This window comes from Entelurus aequoreus, linkage group LG14 (assembly GCF_033978785.1).
Source record: "Entelurus aequoreus isolate RoL-2023_Sb linkage group LG14, RoL_Eaeq_v1.1, whole genome shotgun sequence".
Lineage (NCBI taxonomy): Eukaryota > Metazoa > Chordata > Actinopteri > Syngnathiformes > Syngnathidae > Entelurus > Entelurus aequoreus.
In genome coordinates, this window is record NC_084744.1 from 7,805,488 (window position 1) to 7,822,340 (window position 16,853).

Here is a 16,853-nt window from a genome sequence, read left to right on the forward strand (position 1 = left end):
TCCTAATTAAGAGGAATGTTTTGACGGTGAAACGGTTTAAATGCATTGAAAAATGTGGAAGGAGTAGTCGCCAGAAAAATGGATGGAAATGTGGCTTTGGAAAACCAGAAATTCTGGAAAATCCTGGAATTTTTTTGAACTTGGAAAAATGGTCGCTTTACTTTCCAGGATGGTGGTATGTGTTGAAGGTGGAATGGTTTGAATCAGTTGAAAAACGTGGAAATGGTGAAAGTCTAAAAAATGGCCAGTTCATTTTGAATGGGAAAAATGTCCCGGAAAACCTGGAATTCTGGGAAATCTGTGAATTTTTGTAATTTGTCAAGGGAAAGCCCGCCATTCCTAAATAGGCTGAACAGTTTGAAGTTGGAACGGTTTGAATCAGACAAAAAATTTGGGAGTTGTGGAACTTTGAAGAATGTCCCATTGATTTCAATGGGAATTTCCCAAAAATGTGGGAATTTCGGGAATTGCAGGATTTTTTTGGAAAATTGTCTGAATGAGTTGGTGTTGGAATTTTTCAAAGCGGTCGAGAAATGTTAAAGTAGTAACATGTTGAATTGAGAAATAGTATTACGGAATTCCTGGAATTTCGTGGAAACCGGGATTTTTTCCATTTCAAAAAACAACTTAGTTTTTTGTCTTAACTAAATAAACAAATAAATGGGTTATACTTGTATAGCGCTTTTCTACCTTCAAGGTACTCAAAGCGCTTTAAGGCTGCAGCTAATGATTATTTTTTTTCGATTAATCTATAGATTATTTTTCCTTTTACCGATTATTTTTTTTATTAAAAATGAAGATGAAAAAATAAATGTAGGCCAGTTATTTCAAAAGGCATGGCTTTTATTTACAAAAAAAAAAAGTATGGCCACTCAGTCAACATTGACAACAACATGACAAAATATTCTGTAACAATGTAAACATTTAAAACTTTTAACATTTAACAAAATTAAAAGTAGCTTATTTGCTTTTTAATGTGCAATTATAAAAGTAAACATCCAGCGCAAATCTTAATATTGTGCAATAGTATAAGCATTTCAAAAGTAAAAGTATTGCTTATTTTGCTTTAAAATGTGCAAAAATAAAGATAAACATCCAATACAAAAAAGTGCAAAACGAAATATTCTGTAACAACAGTGTAAACATTTCAACAAAAGTAAAAGTATTCCTTATTTGCTAAAATGTGCAAAAATAAAGACAAACATCCAATACAAAAAAGTGCAAAACGAAATATTCTGTAACAACATTGTAAACATTTCAACAAAAGTAAAAGTATTGCTTATTTTGCTTTAAAATGTGCAAAAATAAAGATAAACATCTAGCACAAAAAAGTGCCAATGTAAATATTCTGGAGCACTGTAAACATTAAGTATTGCTTTTAAAATGTGCAAAATAAACATCCAGTCCAACACAGTACACAATAACCAATTCTACTTATTCCAGTGAGTGACTAACAGTTGTAATGAAGAAAGGTTATAAATGATAAATGGGTTATACTTGTATAGCGCTTTTCTACCTTCAAGGTACTCAAAGCGCTTTGACAGTATTTCCACATTCACCCATTCACCCACACATTCACACACTGATGGTGGGAGCTGCCATGCAAGGCGCTAACCAGCAGCCATCAGGAGCAAGGGTGAAGTGTCTTGCCCAAGGACACAACGGACGTGACTAGGATGGTAGAAGGTGGGGATTGAACCTCAGTAACCAGCAACCCTCCGATTGCTGTCACGGCCACTCTACCAACTTCGCCTTAGCATGTCTACATGCTCTGGGGTGAGGCTGCTTCTTTTCTTGTTTACAATATTCCCAGCAGGTGAAAATAGGCGCTGTCACGCCAAATTTCTTACCCCCTACAAAAACCTTCCCCCCCATTTACTTCCGGTCACGTCATCCTTGTGTTTGTAAATAGTTTTTTTAATTTAATCATATAGCGTTAACAAAACGTCTGTATTAATCGGACACATTAACTTGAGGATATTCCTGACTGAATGCACATTTGACTCGTGGACATATGCGTAAATGAATAACAGTAAGTAAATGGGTGGGGGGAAGGTTTTTGTAGGGGGGAAGAAATGTGGCGTGACTGCGCTCAGAAGGGGTCGATGTGGCTGGAACTGAGAGGTAAGACCGATGATGATGATGATAGTATGATTAAAGTGAAAGTTAATTGTTCGTTTGTACATAGTATATGTAACTGTTAATGTTGTAAAAGGTATTTGCACAACTAATTAACGTTAGCGTTAAAGAGGAGCACGTCTTTGTAAACACTGAACAGGCACGCCGAACGCGCCTCTCAGAGCGAAACGGTGCTTTAGTTTATGAATTTACAACGCAGATACAAATGACACATTCATGTTTTTGTGTAATGATGACAACGTATACTCACGCGGACGATTGACTAGTTGATGGTGATGGCAAGAACGTTGTCGGGTGTTTTCTTTTCAATAGTTCACTCATAGCCGTTGTGCTGCTATGATAGGCCATTACCGCTCGACACAGTGTGCATACAACAACATTATTAGGCCGTTTATTGAAATACTCCCACACTTTTGACCACTTTTGGCGTGCTTTTTTCCCCTCGCTCGCATCGTCTGCTTTGCGCTCCGTCATGACAGTAGTGTGACGTAAATATGCTACGCGTCGACGCACAAAAAGGGCTTTGATGTATTTACGTAACAGATGACGTTGACGCGTCGTTTCAGCCTTAAAGCGCTTTGACAGTATTTCCACATTCACACACACATTCACACACTGATGGCGGGAGCTGCCATGCAAGGCGCTAACCAGCACCCATCAGGAGCAAGGGTGAAGTGTCTTGCCCAAGGACACAACGGACATGACTAGGAGGAATGTTTTGACAGTGAAACGCGTTGAAAAATGTGGAAGGAGTAGTCGCCAGAAAAAAGGGTGGAAATGGGTCTTTGGAAAACCAGGAATTCTGGAAAATCCTGGAATTTTTTTGAACTTGGAAAAATTTTAGTTTTTATTTCCAGGATGGTGGAATGTGTTGAATGTGGAATGGTTTGACGGTGTGGCGAAGTTGGGAGTGGCCATGCCAGCAATCTGAGGGTTACTGGTTCAATCCCCACCTTCTACCATCCTAGTCACGTCCGTTGTGTCCTTGAGCAAAACACTTCACCCTTGCTCCTGATGGGCCTGGTTAGCGCCGTGCATGGCAGCTCCCGCCATCAGTGTGTGAATGAGTGAATGTGTGTGTGTGAATGTGGAAATAGTGTCAAAGCGCTTTGAGTTCCTTAAAAAAGGTAGAAAAGCGCTGTACAAGTACAACCCATTTACCATTTTACCATTTTGAATCAGTTGAAAAATGTGGAAATGGTGGAAGTTTGAAAAATGGCCAATTCATTTGGAATGGGAAAAAAGGCCCGGAAAACTTGGAATTCTGTGAATTTTTGGAATTTGTCAAGGGAAAGCTCGCCATTCCAGAATAGGCTGAACAGTTTGAAGTTGGAACGGTTTGAATCGGGCGAAAAAAATGTGGAAGGTAGAGTGCGCCAAAATCTGGAGGAGGAGAAGTTTAATAAATAGATGAATTTTGGTGTATAAAACCATGTGTGCATTCACACAATAAATGTCTGTCCCATAAAGAGCAGCTGCCTCTATTATTATCTGGTCCGCTTGTATTCATTGCAAATCCCAGCAGGGGGCGCTGATTGGGCTTTAGGATGAGGCAGCAGAAGCAAGGTTTAAAGAGTGCAGAACAATTCATGTCCTGGAACAAAGGCTCCAAGGCCTCACTCAATACGCAGGAATCCGTCACTTCCTTCCTAAAGCTGAGCGAGCACAAGAAAAGTGTCACTGTGGATCTGGGGGTGCAGACTTGTTTTGAATGGCACAAACTACTGGAATCAGTTCATGCTATTGGTGGACATTGTCAAAGGAAAAACATGAATATACTGCAGGGAGACTATTTAGTAACAACAACAACAAATATGAAACAATACGATGATCACAATGCTCACAAAAACATTTAGTTTCAGAGCAACATGATGCTGTACACTAATGTTACAATTTCACAGAGGTGTGGACTCGAGTCACATGACTTGGACTCGAGTCAGACTCGAGTCATGAATTTGATGACTTTAGACTCGACTTGACAAAATGTAAAGAGACTTGCAACTCGACTTAGACTTTAACATCAATGACTTGTGACTTCACTTGGACTTGAGGCTTTTGACTTGACATGACTTGCTACTTTCCCCAAAACCCAAACCTTAAAAAGTTATTTGGGAGCGCTCCGTATCTTTCATTTTATACGTCTGTGTCTATAAGCGTGTGTGCTGCGTGTCAGCGTGTGTGCTGTCAGTACAACAGCCAATCAAATTAAATCTACGTTGTTTTCATCACACAGCTCTCATCCAATCCAATTGGATGAGATCTCATCCAATCCAATTGGATGAGAGCCACCGAACATGAGTTGTCAAACAATGCGGCAGTGAGAAACAATTATGCCAAAGTTGGTTTCGTTCGGTTTTAAAAACTACGACTTGGTCAACAAAAAACGAATTGCCGTATGCAAATCACGCAGTTCGAATATTACAGACGGAGACGCAACAACTTCCAACTTCGTTCGACATTTGAAGATGCACAAAGAAGGGTAAGTTTTGAATGTAAGATAACGTTTATTGGCTAAGTAACATGACTTTTATTTGCTGTGTAGTTAAATCAGTGAGGCTGTAAACTCACTGCTAACGTTATAACCATAGACATCTTATAAGGGTACGCAGCATGGAGCGCTACTGCCTACTGGCGCAGACGAGACGCGGGGCCGCCATCTTGGAGTGGTGATCCGCTCCACTCAGTGCAATTCATTTGGCAGGAGCAATGAACTGTCAGCGCATTTAATTCATCTTACCTCACTGAATACCACTGATTTTCACGCGTTTTTTTGTCATACGTGTAGCTATGATAACGGACACATGTTTTGGCGTTTTTATTATTCATAGTTTGCTTAACAGTAATATAATATTCTTATACGCTATAAGTGACCAGACGTCCGAGATCAAAACTGGGAATATAATCCCAGAGAAGGGGGAAAAAAACGGTCAGCTATTTTTAAGTTGAAGGAACAATATGATTAGATTATATTTACATGTGTATATCCTACATAAACAATGTATGAATACATTAGATATCTATATATTTTAGGGACCTATAGACTGTAACTCTGTTGCTGCAGCAGCAGAGAGTTTATTCTGTCTTGACACTTTGTATTGATATTTTGTATTACATTCTTCCCTTAAATGATAATGTTTACAGTGATTGTTTTATATCTATTTTTTATGTATGTCGCTTTGGATAAAAGCGTCTGCCAAATACTTAAAAATATATAAACACCTGAAAGTCTTTATATCAGCTAAAACCACCAATCTGTTTCACTGGATTCAGAATAAAACCAAATGCTGTCTTACCCAACAATGTTAGTATTTGAATATTGTTACTTGAAGACTTATTCCTGGTTACAATTATACTGTTAAGAAAGTATTGTCTTATACTTTGCCTAAAATGAGAATGCATCATAATCAGTGGCGGCTGGTGAATTTTGTTTTAGGTGGGGCTGAAAGTTTGTAAACCAAACCCCTGTAGGGGCGTCATCCTCCCCCAGAAGATTTCTTTGTGATTCTCACATACAAATATTGAAGATCTTTGCTCCTTCTCAACTTTGTGGTAATGTTATTTTCATAAAATACAACCAATAGTATGTTAATGTTTGTTTTTGCAAATGTGTTTATTCTGTAAAGGAATGAGTTAAATGTTTAAAATTGTTTAAACTATTAAAATGACTGGTTAATAGTGCTATTATGAATTGCAATGTCAGCACTATTTTTTTTCCTGCAATTTCAAATGCACTTGTTTTAATAAATAAATACAGCGTTTTAAAAGCATACACAATCTGTGTAAAAATATTAGTCTGTGGTTAAAAGGACTTGAAAGGACTCGAAACTCAAAATGCAGGACTTGGGACTTGACTTGAGACTTTCTAGTCTTGACTTTGGACTTGACTCGGGACTTGCCTGTCTTGACTCGGGACTTGACTCGAGACTTGAGGGCAAAGACTTGAGACTTACTTGTGACTTGCAAAGCAATGACTTGGTCCCACCTCTGCAATTTCAACCCTTTTTAAAATACATTTGGTTCCTTTATTACACCCATACTTGCCAACCCTCCCGTTTTTAGCGGGAGAATCCCGGTATTCAGCGCCTCTCCCGACAACCTCCCGGCAGAGATTTTCTCCCGACAAACTCCCGGTATTCAGCCGGAGCTGGAGGCCACGCCCCCTACAGCTCAATGCGGATCTGAGACTGAGTGGGGACAGCCTGTTCTCACGTTCGCTTTCCCACAATATAAACAGCTTGCCTGCCCAATGACGTCATAACATCTAGGGCTTTTAGAGAGTAGAGTGCACAAGTGCGCACACAACAAGGAGACGAAGCAGAAGAACGAGGAAATTACAGACATGGCGACGCCGTCGACGAGCAAGATGAAGAAATACGCTTGCAAGTTCCAAAATGAATGGAAACAAGAATTTCAGTTCATCCAGGACAGTTCGAAGGGGAAGGTGTATGTTGCCTGTAAATATGTAGAACAGACTTCTCCATTGAACACGGTGGCCGAAATGATATACTCATCATGAACGGAGAAGTTAAACAGGACAATACTGGCATCTAATGGATAGCCACCGGAACACTGAAATTCAAGTATTTATTTTATGTAAATAAAATAAATCCAAATATATATATATATATATATATATATATATATATATATATATATATATATATATATATATATATATATATATATATATATATATATATATATATATATATATATATATGTCTTAATTAGATTATCCAAAAAATAGTGCTCGATACCGTGGTAGAGCGTAATATGTATGTGTGGGAAAAAATCACAAGACTATTTCATCTCTACAGGCCTGTTTCATGAGGGATTTCCTCAATCCTCAGGAGACAGTATGAGGAAATCCCTCATGAAACAGGCCTGTAGAGATGAAATAGTCTTGTGATTTTTTCCCACACATACATACATATATATATATATATATATATATATATATATATATATATATATATATATATATATATATATATATATATAGCTAGAATTCACTGAAAGTCAAGTATTTCATACATACATATATATATATATATATATATATATATATATATATATATATATATATATATATATATATATATATATATATATGAAATACTCGAGTTGGTGAATTCTAGCTGTAAATAACCACACCCTCAACCACGCCTCCCGGTGGTTGGGGACCACTGCTTTAGATGACACATACTCAAAAAGCCTGGATGAATGCCGCATGAAAACAATAATCCAATGTTTGTATTAATTTTGTGTCTATTATTTGTACATGAAAGTGCCTTTGTCATTATTGCCAAGATGTTTCTCATATTTTGCGTCTCTCTTGTGTCACTAAATATTAAGGGTGCGAATGTTTGGATAACGAACGATTCGATCCGATTCCTGCGGGGATGATTTGATCCAGAATCAATTCTCGATTCAAACCAGTTTTCTCACAAAGTATTATTTGATATAATAATTATAATGAAACATCTTCAAAACAGGTTACAGATTAGAAAAGCTCATTTTGGTTGCATGGAAATGGCCCAAAAACATATTTTTAAAAATGATTTCTTATAAAAAAAATGTTTTTATACATACACATATATACGTTAGGTTAGGAAAAAACACAGAGGCTATTTCATCCCTACAAGCCTGTTTCGCAGGTTTCCCTGCTCTTCAGGGGATTACATATATATACATACATACATACATATATATATACAGTATATACATATATACAAACCCCATTTCCATATGAGTTGGGAAATTGTGTTAGATGTAAATATAAACGGAATACATCCATCCATCCATTTTCTACCGCTTATTTCCTTGGAGGTTGCGGGGGGCGCTGGAGCCCATCTCAGCTACAATCGGGCGGAAGGCAGGGTACACCCTGGACAAGTCGCCACCTCATCACAGGGCCAACACAGATAGACAGACGGAATACAATCATTTGCAAATCATTTTCAACCCATATTCAGTTGAATATGCTACAAAGACAACATATTTGATGTTCGAACTGATAAACTTTATTTTTTTTGCAAATAATCATTAACTTTAGAATTTGATGCCAGCAACACGTGACAAAGAAGTTGGGAAAGGTGGCAATAAATTAAAGGCCTACTGAAAGCCACTACTAGCGACCACGCAGTCTGATAGTTTATATATCAATGATGAAATCTTAACATTGCAACACATGCCAATACGGCCGGGTTAACTTATAAAGTGACATTTTAAATTTCCCGGGAATCTTCCGGTTGAAAACGTCTATGTATGATGACGTATGCGCGTGACGTCAATCGTTGAAACGGAAGTATTGGTACACCATTGAATCCAATACAAGGAAGCAACTATGCATGATGACGTATGCGAGTGACGTCAATGGTTGAAGCGGAAGTATTCGGACACATTGTATCACAATACAAAAAGCTCTGTTTTCATCTCAAAATTCCACAGTATTCTGGACATCTGTGTTGGTGAATCTTTTGCAATTTGTTTAATGAACAATGGACACTGCAAAGAAGAAAGCTGTAGGTGGGATCGGTGTATTAGCGGCTGGCTGCAGCAACACAACCAGGAGGACTTTGACTTGGATAGCAGACGCGCTATCCGACGCTAGCCGCCGACCGCATCGATGATCGGGTGAAGTCCTTCGTCGTGCCGTCGATCGCTGGAACGCAGGTGAGCACGGGTGTTGATGAGCAGATGAGGGCTGGCGTAGGTGGAGCGCTGATGTTTTTATCATAGCTCTGACGAGGTCCCGTAGCTAAGTTAGCTTCAATGGCGTCGTTAGCAACAGCATTGCTAGGCTGCGACAGGCGGCACAGCATTAACCGTGTGGTTACATGTCCAGTGTTTGGTTCGGTGTCTCCTGATAGTAGTATTGTTGATCTTCTGTCTATCCTTCCAGTCAGGGGCTTATTTCTTTTGTTTCTATCTGCATTTAAGCACGATGCTATCACATTAGCTCCGTAGCTAAAGTGCTTCGCCTATGTATTGTCGTGGAGATAAAAGTCACTGTGAATGTCCATTTCGCGTTCTCGACTCTCATTTTCAAGAGGATATAGTATCCCAGGTGGTTTAAAATACAAATCTGTGATCCACAATAGAAATAAGGAGAAAGTGTGGAATCCAATGAGCCCTTTTACCTAAGTTACGGTCAGAACGAAAAATGATACGTCCTGCACTGCACTCTAGTCCTTCACTCGCACGTTCCTCATCCACAAATCTTTCATCCTTGCTCAAATTAATGGGGTAATCGTCGCTTTTCTCTGTCCGAATCGCTCTCGCTGCATTGTAAACAATGGGGAAATGTGAGGAGCCTTTCAACCGGTGACGTCACGCTACTTCGGTACAGGCAAGGCTTTTTTTATCAGCGACCAAAAGTTGCGAACTTTATCGTCGTTGTTCTCTACTAAATCCTTTCAGCAAAAATATGGCAATATCGCGAAATGATCAAGTATGACACATAGAATGGATCTGCTATCCCTGTTTAAATAAATAAAAATTCATTTCAGTAGGCCTTTAAAGTTAAAGTACCAATGATTGTCACACACACACACTAGGTGTGGCGAAATTATTCTCTGCATTTGACCCATCACCCTTGATCACCCCCTGGGAGGTGAGGGGAGCAGTGAGCAGCAGCGGTGGCCGCGTCCGGGAATAATTTTTTGTTGATTTAACCCCCAATTCCAACCCTTGATGCTGAGTGCCAAGCAAGGAGGTAACGAGTCCCATTTTTATAGTCTTTGGTATGACTCGGCCCGGGTTTGAACTCACAACCTACCGATCTCAGGCGGACACTCTATACTGATAAAGTTGAGGAATGCTCATCAAACACTTATTTGGAACATTCCACAGGTGAATTGAGAACAGGTGGGTGCCATGATTGGGTATAAAAGTAGATTCCATGTCATTCACAAACAAGGATGGGGCGAGGGTCACCACTTTGTCAACAAATGCGTGAGCAAATTGTTGAAAAGTTTAAGAGAAACCTTTCTCAAGCAGCTATTGCAAGGAATTTAGGGATTTCACCATCTACGGTCCATAATATCATCACAGGGTTCAGAGAATCTGGAGAAATCACTGCACGTAAGTAGGGCTGCAACTAACGATTAATCTGATAATCGATCAATCTGTCAATTATTACTTCGATTAATCGATTATTAATCGGATAAAAGAGACAAACTACATTTCTATCCTTTCCAGTATTTTATTGAAAAAAAACAGCGTACTGGCACCATACTTATTTTGATTATTGTTTCTCAGCTGTTTGTACATGTTGCAGTTTATAAATAAAGGTTTATTTAAAAAAAAAAAAAAAAACCTCTGCGCATGCGCATAGCATAGATCCAACGAATCGATGACTAAATTAATCGGCAACTATTTTTATAATCGATTTTAATCGATTAGTTGTTGCAGCCCTACACGTAAGCAGATAAGCCTGTGACCTTCGATCCCTCAGGCTGTACTGCATCAACAAGCGACATCAGTGTGTAAAGGATATCACCACATGGGCTCAGGAACACTTCAGAAACCGACTGTCAGTAACTACAGTTGGTCGCTACATCTGTAAGTGCAAGTTAAAACTCTACTATGCAAGGCGAAAACCGTTTATCAACAACACCCAGAAACGCCGTCGGCTTCGCTGGGCCTGAGCTCATCTAAGATGGACTGATACAAAGTGGAAAAGTGTTCTGTGGTCTGACGAGTCCACATTTCAAATTGTTTTTGGAAACTGTGGAGGTCGTGTCCTCCGGACCAAAGAAGAAAAGAACCATCCGGATTGTTATAGGCGCAAAGTGTAAAAGCCAGCATCTGTGATGTATGGGGGTGTATTAGTGCCCAAGGCATGGGTAACTTACACATCTGTGAAGGCGCCATGTATGGGGGTGTATTAGTGCCCAAGGCATGGGTAACTTACACATCTGTGAAGGCGCCATGTATGGGGGTGTATTAGTGCCCAAGACATGGGTAACTTACACATCTGTGAAGGCGCCATTAATGCTGAAAGGTACATACAGGTTTTGGAGCAACATATGTTGCCATCCAAGCAACATTACCATGGACGCCCCTGCTTATTTCAGCAAGACAATGCCAAGCCACGTGTTACATCAACGTGGCTTCATAGTAAAAGAGTGTGGGTACTAGACTGGCCTGCCTGTAGTCCAGACCTGTCTCCCATTGAAAATGTGTGGCGCATTATGAAGCCTAAAATAGCACAGCGGAGACCCCCGGACTGTTGACCAACTTAAGCTGTACATCAAGCAAGAATGGGAAAGAATTCCACCTGAGAAGCTTCAAAAATGTGTCTCCTCAGTTCCCAAACCTTTACTGAGTGTTGTTAAAAGGAAAGGCCATGTAACACAGTGGTGAACATGCCCTTTCCCAACTACTTTGGCACGTGTTGCAGCCATGAAATTCTAAGTTAATTATTATTTGCAAAAAAGTTTATGAGTTTGAACATCAAATATCTTGTCTTTGTAGTGCATTCAATTGAATATGGGTTGAAAAGGATTTGCAAATCATTGTATTCCGTTTATATTTACATCTAACACAATTTCCCAACTCATATGGAAACTGGGTTTGTATATACATATATATATATATATTAGGGCTGCAACAACTAATCGATTAAATCGATTAAAATCGATTATACAAATAGTTGCCGATTAATTTAGTCATTGATTCGTTGGATCTATGCTATGCACATGCGCAGAGGCTTTTTTTTTTTTTTTTTTTTTTTTTTTTTTTTTAAATAAACCTTTATTTATAAACTGCAACATGTACAAACAGCTGAGAAACAATAATCAAAATAAGTATGGTGCCAGTATGCTGGTTTTTTTTCAATAAAATACTGGAAAGGATAGAAATGTAGTTTGTCTCTTTTATCCGATTATTAATCGATTAATCGAAGTAATAATCGACAGATTAATCGATTATCAAATTAATCGTTAGTTGCAGCCCTAATATATATATATATATATATATATATATATATATATATATATATATATATATATATATATATATATATATATATATATATATATATATATATATATATATATATATTAGGGCTGCAACTAACGATTAATTTGATAATCGATTAATCTGTCGATTATTACTTCGATTAATCGATTAATATATATATATATATATATATATATATATATATTAGGGGTGTAACGATACACAAAAATTTCGGTTCGGTACGTACCTCGGTTTAGAGGTCACGGTTCGGTTCATTATCGGTACAGTAAGAAAACAACAAAATATAAATTTTTTGGTTATTTATTTACCAAATTTGTAAACAATGGCCTTTTAACATTGGGAACACTATAATAATTCTGCCCATGTTAATCCACATTAAACTGCCTCAAATTGTTGCTCAGATTAAATAAAATGACAAAACTTTTCTTCTACATATAAAAAGTGCAACATTAAACAGTTTCAAGTCAAATCATCATGCTTAATTTATTACAGCATTTGGGAAGCCTGTAGTTGACTTATTTTGTAAATGTTATATTTTTATCAACATGTGATAGCAGGGACCCTGCCATTCAAAACTAGGCTGCTACATTACTAATGATTAATGTAACTATAGCTGAAAAAATAGTACAATAGCAATAGGAGAGACTATTCATCCCTGAACACCATGGAGTTCATGTAGGTTTAATGATGCACTTACATTATTATATCAACTAGACAGAAACTCTTCATTTAACATCATGTCCTTTTTTGCTGCTTCAACACAGCTCAATCAACACAGAAAAAGGTCAAGTGAAATAACAGACAGACAGGGCTTTGCTGTCCGTAACACACACACACACACCGCAAAATGAGCTAACGTTACGCTAAAAGCGAATTAGCCTTCACCTCAAGCCAGGACTGCGAGCGTGCTGCGCTGCCTTTTATGTTTCTCGAAGGTCAACGGGCTCATAGTGATGTTACCAGTAGTTGACTGGGAGGTGTTTATTATCATTTGGGGAGAGTCCGCTGCCTGATGCTTACCTGCTAAACGCTAAGCACTGACTACATGCGCTCTGAATACGCACTGCTGATTGGCTGTTACCGCTCTGTTTGTAACCAATCAGATGGTTGTGTGGGTGGGACAATGCTGGGTGCTGTGTAGAGGACTGACAGAGACAGGCAGAAGGAAGTGGAGGCGGCTACTTAATATGTCCGTGTGGAAACTTGTTCGGTATACCTCCGAACCGAACCGAAACCCCCGTACCGAAACGGTTCAATACAAATACACTTACCGTTACACCCCTAATACATACACATATATACGTTAGGTTAGGAAAAAACACAGAGACTATTTCATCCCTACAAGCCTGTTTCGCAGGTTTCCCTGCTCTTCAGAGGATTACATATATATACACATTTATACACACATACATATATACACAAACAAACACACACACACACACACACACACACACATACATACATACATACATACATACATACATACATACATACATACATACATACATACATACATACATACATACATACATACATACATACATACATACATACATACATACATACATACATATATATACATACATATATATATATATATATATATATATATATATATATATATATATATATACAGTATATACACACACACACACACACACACACACATATAAAGTAATATTACCATTAAATAGGTAAATAATTCATATAATTGATTTTAATTCATTATTTTTTGAGCAATGGAAAAACAATTCACAAAAATTATTGGTGATCTAAAAGGGCACTACTCATAAAAGTGTTAAAAATAAGTCATATATATATTTAACGCTTAAGTCTCTTGATCAATTTAAGATAGATATGTCGATTATATGTTTTAATTTTTTTTCCCCTGATTTTTTCTGTTTTGTTTTATGCCATTCTTGTCAAAGAAAACTTACTGTTTTTGTATGGAAAACACACAAAATATTCAATATTTTACCCAAAAATATATTTCAAAGTGTAATATTTGATGTAAAGTCATTTTACCATTAAATAGGTCAATAATTCATATCATTGATTTTAATTCATAATTTTTTGAGCAATGGAAAAAAAAATCCACAAAAATTAATGGTGATCCAAACGGGCACTACTCATAAAAGTGTTAAAAATAAGTCATATGTATTTTTTAACGCTTAAGTCTCTTGATCAGTTTAAGATATATCTGTCAATTATAAGGTTTTATAATTTTTTCCAGATTTTTTTGTTTTGTTTTATGCAATTTTTGTCAAAGAAAACTTAGTGTTTTTATATGGAAAACACACCAAATATTTAAAAATGTTTCCCAAAAATAGATTTCAAAGTGTAATATATGATTTAAACTAATTGTACCCTTAAATAGTTCAATAATTCACATCATTCTTTTTAATTTATTATTTTTTGAGCAATGAAAAAAAAAAATTCACAAAAATTATTGGTGATCTAAAAGGACACTACTCATAAAAGTGTTAAAAATAAGTCATGTATATTTTTTACACTTAAGTCTCTTGATCAATTTAAGATATATCTGTTGATTATAAGTTTTAATAATCTTTTAAAGATTTGTTTTGTTTTATAAATAAATGGGTTATACTTGTATAGCGCTTTTCTACCTTCAAGGTACTCAAAGCGCTTTGACAGTATTTCCACATTTACCCATTCACACACCCATTCACACACTGATGGCGGGAGCTGCCATGCAAGGCGCTAACCAGCAGCCATCAGGCAAAGGGTGAAGTGTCTTGCCCAAGGACACAACGGACGTGACTAGGAAGGTAGAAGGTGGGAATTGAACCCCAGTAACCAGCAACACTCCGATTGCTGGCACAGCCACTCTACCAACTTCGCCACGCTGTCCCTTATGCCCAAAACACAAAATATTCAACATTTTTACGTGTAATATTTGACGTAAAGTAATTGTACCCTTAAATAGGTCAAGAAATCATAACATTGATTTTAATTCATTATTTACGGAAAAAAAATCCACTAAAATTATTGGAGATCTAAAAGGGCCCACTCATAAAAGTGTTAAAAATAAGTTTTATATATATATATATATATATATATATATATATATATATATATATATATATATATATATATATATATATATATATATATATATATATATATATATATATTTTTTTTGAATGCTTAGGTCTCTTGATCAGTTTCAGATATATCTGTCGATTACAAGTTTTAATAATGTTTTTTTTTCACATTTCTTTTGTGTAATGCCATTTTTGTCAAAGAAAACTTTTCATTGCACAAATATGCAATATTTCCCCCCCAAAAAAACATATTTCAAAGTGGAATATTTGATGTGAAGCAATTGTACGCTTAAATAGGTCAATAATTCATAACATTGATTTTAATTCATTATCGTTTTTTGAGCAATTATATTTTTAAAGATAAAAACATAGCAGTGTTGTGTTATTAGAGTTGCAACTTTATTTCTTTTTTTTTTACATTTCACCTGTTTGCTCTCTTATTATGCTTTTTTATTGTGTTTTTTATTTTTAAATTTTTTTTTTTAGAAAGTGCCGCAGGCTGTTAAAAAATGAGGTGCGAACCGCAAATGGCCCCTGGGCCGCTCTTTGGACACCTTTGCGCTACAACCCAGGGGTACACATTATAGTTGTCTACTATTTTTGTTAGTTGTTTCAATAAGAAGGTAATGGACCGAACTATATACGGTATTAATAGTAATATCGGTCATATTAGCGTTAATGGAGGTAAGGAAGAAGTTCCCAGTGAATGGCGGACAAAGCACTTGTCAGTAGGCCGCAGAGTGAGCACCTTACCCGGGGAGAGAGTGAGCGGCAGGTCCCGCTGAGATGGAGAAAAACTCTCCGTGGAAGGAAAAGCGGAAGTCAACTCGTACTCCGTGTTCACTTGGTCGGAGGTGTTCGGAGGGCGGAACGCGGTCGTGCCCGCATCCGGGCTGCTGTTTGCGGGGGTCCCAGCCCCGAGGGGCCCCGGCAGAGCCCCAAGCAAGCCGAGGAGGAGGAGGAGGAGCGGCTCCCACCAGCACCTTTTCATGGTTCCCAAGCAGCCAGCTTTGGTCATTCGGTGCTGGGTCACGTCGAGGAAAGTCCAGCGGGTCTCCCGAGGACAACATGAGGGGAAGAAGCTTCGCCTCCTACTGAACTTCCATGGCGGGTGAAGACATCCGCGCCGCGTCCTGCTTGGTGTCGGCGGGAAAAGAAGATGCAGATCCGCAGCAGCCAGATATCATCACGCACGCACCTCCGGGGCTCCTCCCCTCTGTGCGCGCACACGCACTCACACACGTACGCGCATTAGTCTTATCTCTTTATTTACGTTTTATTTCGTTGTGACCATTGAAACTTTTTATTTCATAATTATAACTTTTCATCACCTTTCCACTTTTTATTTTATAATTATGACTTTTTATGACAACCTTGTCCCTTTTTATGTCATATTTATGACTTCTTATCACGTAATTTCTCATTTTTAATGTCATAATTATAAACCCCCCCCCCCACCCCACCCCCCCCCCATATAATTTCGACATTTTATCTCAGTTATGACTTTATTTTATGGTTATACCTTTCTATTTCACGATTGACTATGTCATAATTTAACATTTTTATTTTAAAATCTTGACTTTTTATTTAATAATTATGACTTTATTTCACAGGTTGTACTATTTATTTTATAATTATGACTTATATCTCATCATTTTGACT

General features: G+C 37.5%; 1 protein-coding gene across 1 annotated transcript in view; it reads right to left on the minus strand.

The window, feature by feature from the left end:
• LOC133665312 (mucin-2-like) overlaps positions 1 to 16,373 on the minus strand; it is a 37,944-nt gene extending 21,571 nt beyond the window's left edge. Inside the window, exon 1 of the mRNA XM_062070574.1 lies at positions 15,945 to 16,373. Coding sequence (XP_061926558.1) covers positions 15,945 to 16,209 — 265 coding nt within the window. The 5' untranslated portion in view covers positions 16,210 to 16,373. The remainder of the gene's footprint in view (positions 1 to 15,944) is intronic.
• Positions 16,374 to 16,853: the final 480 nt, after the last annotated feature.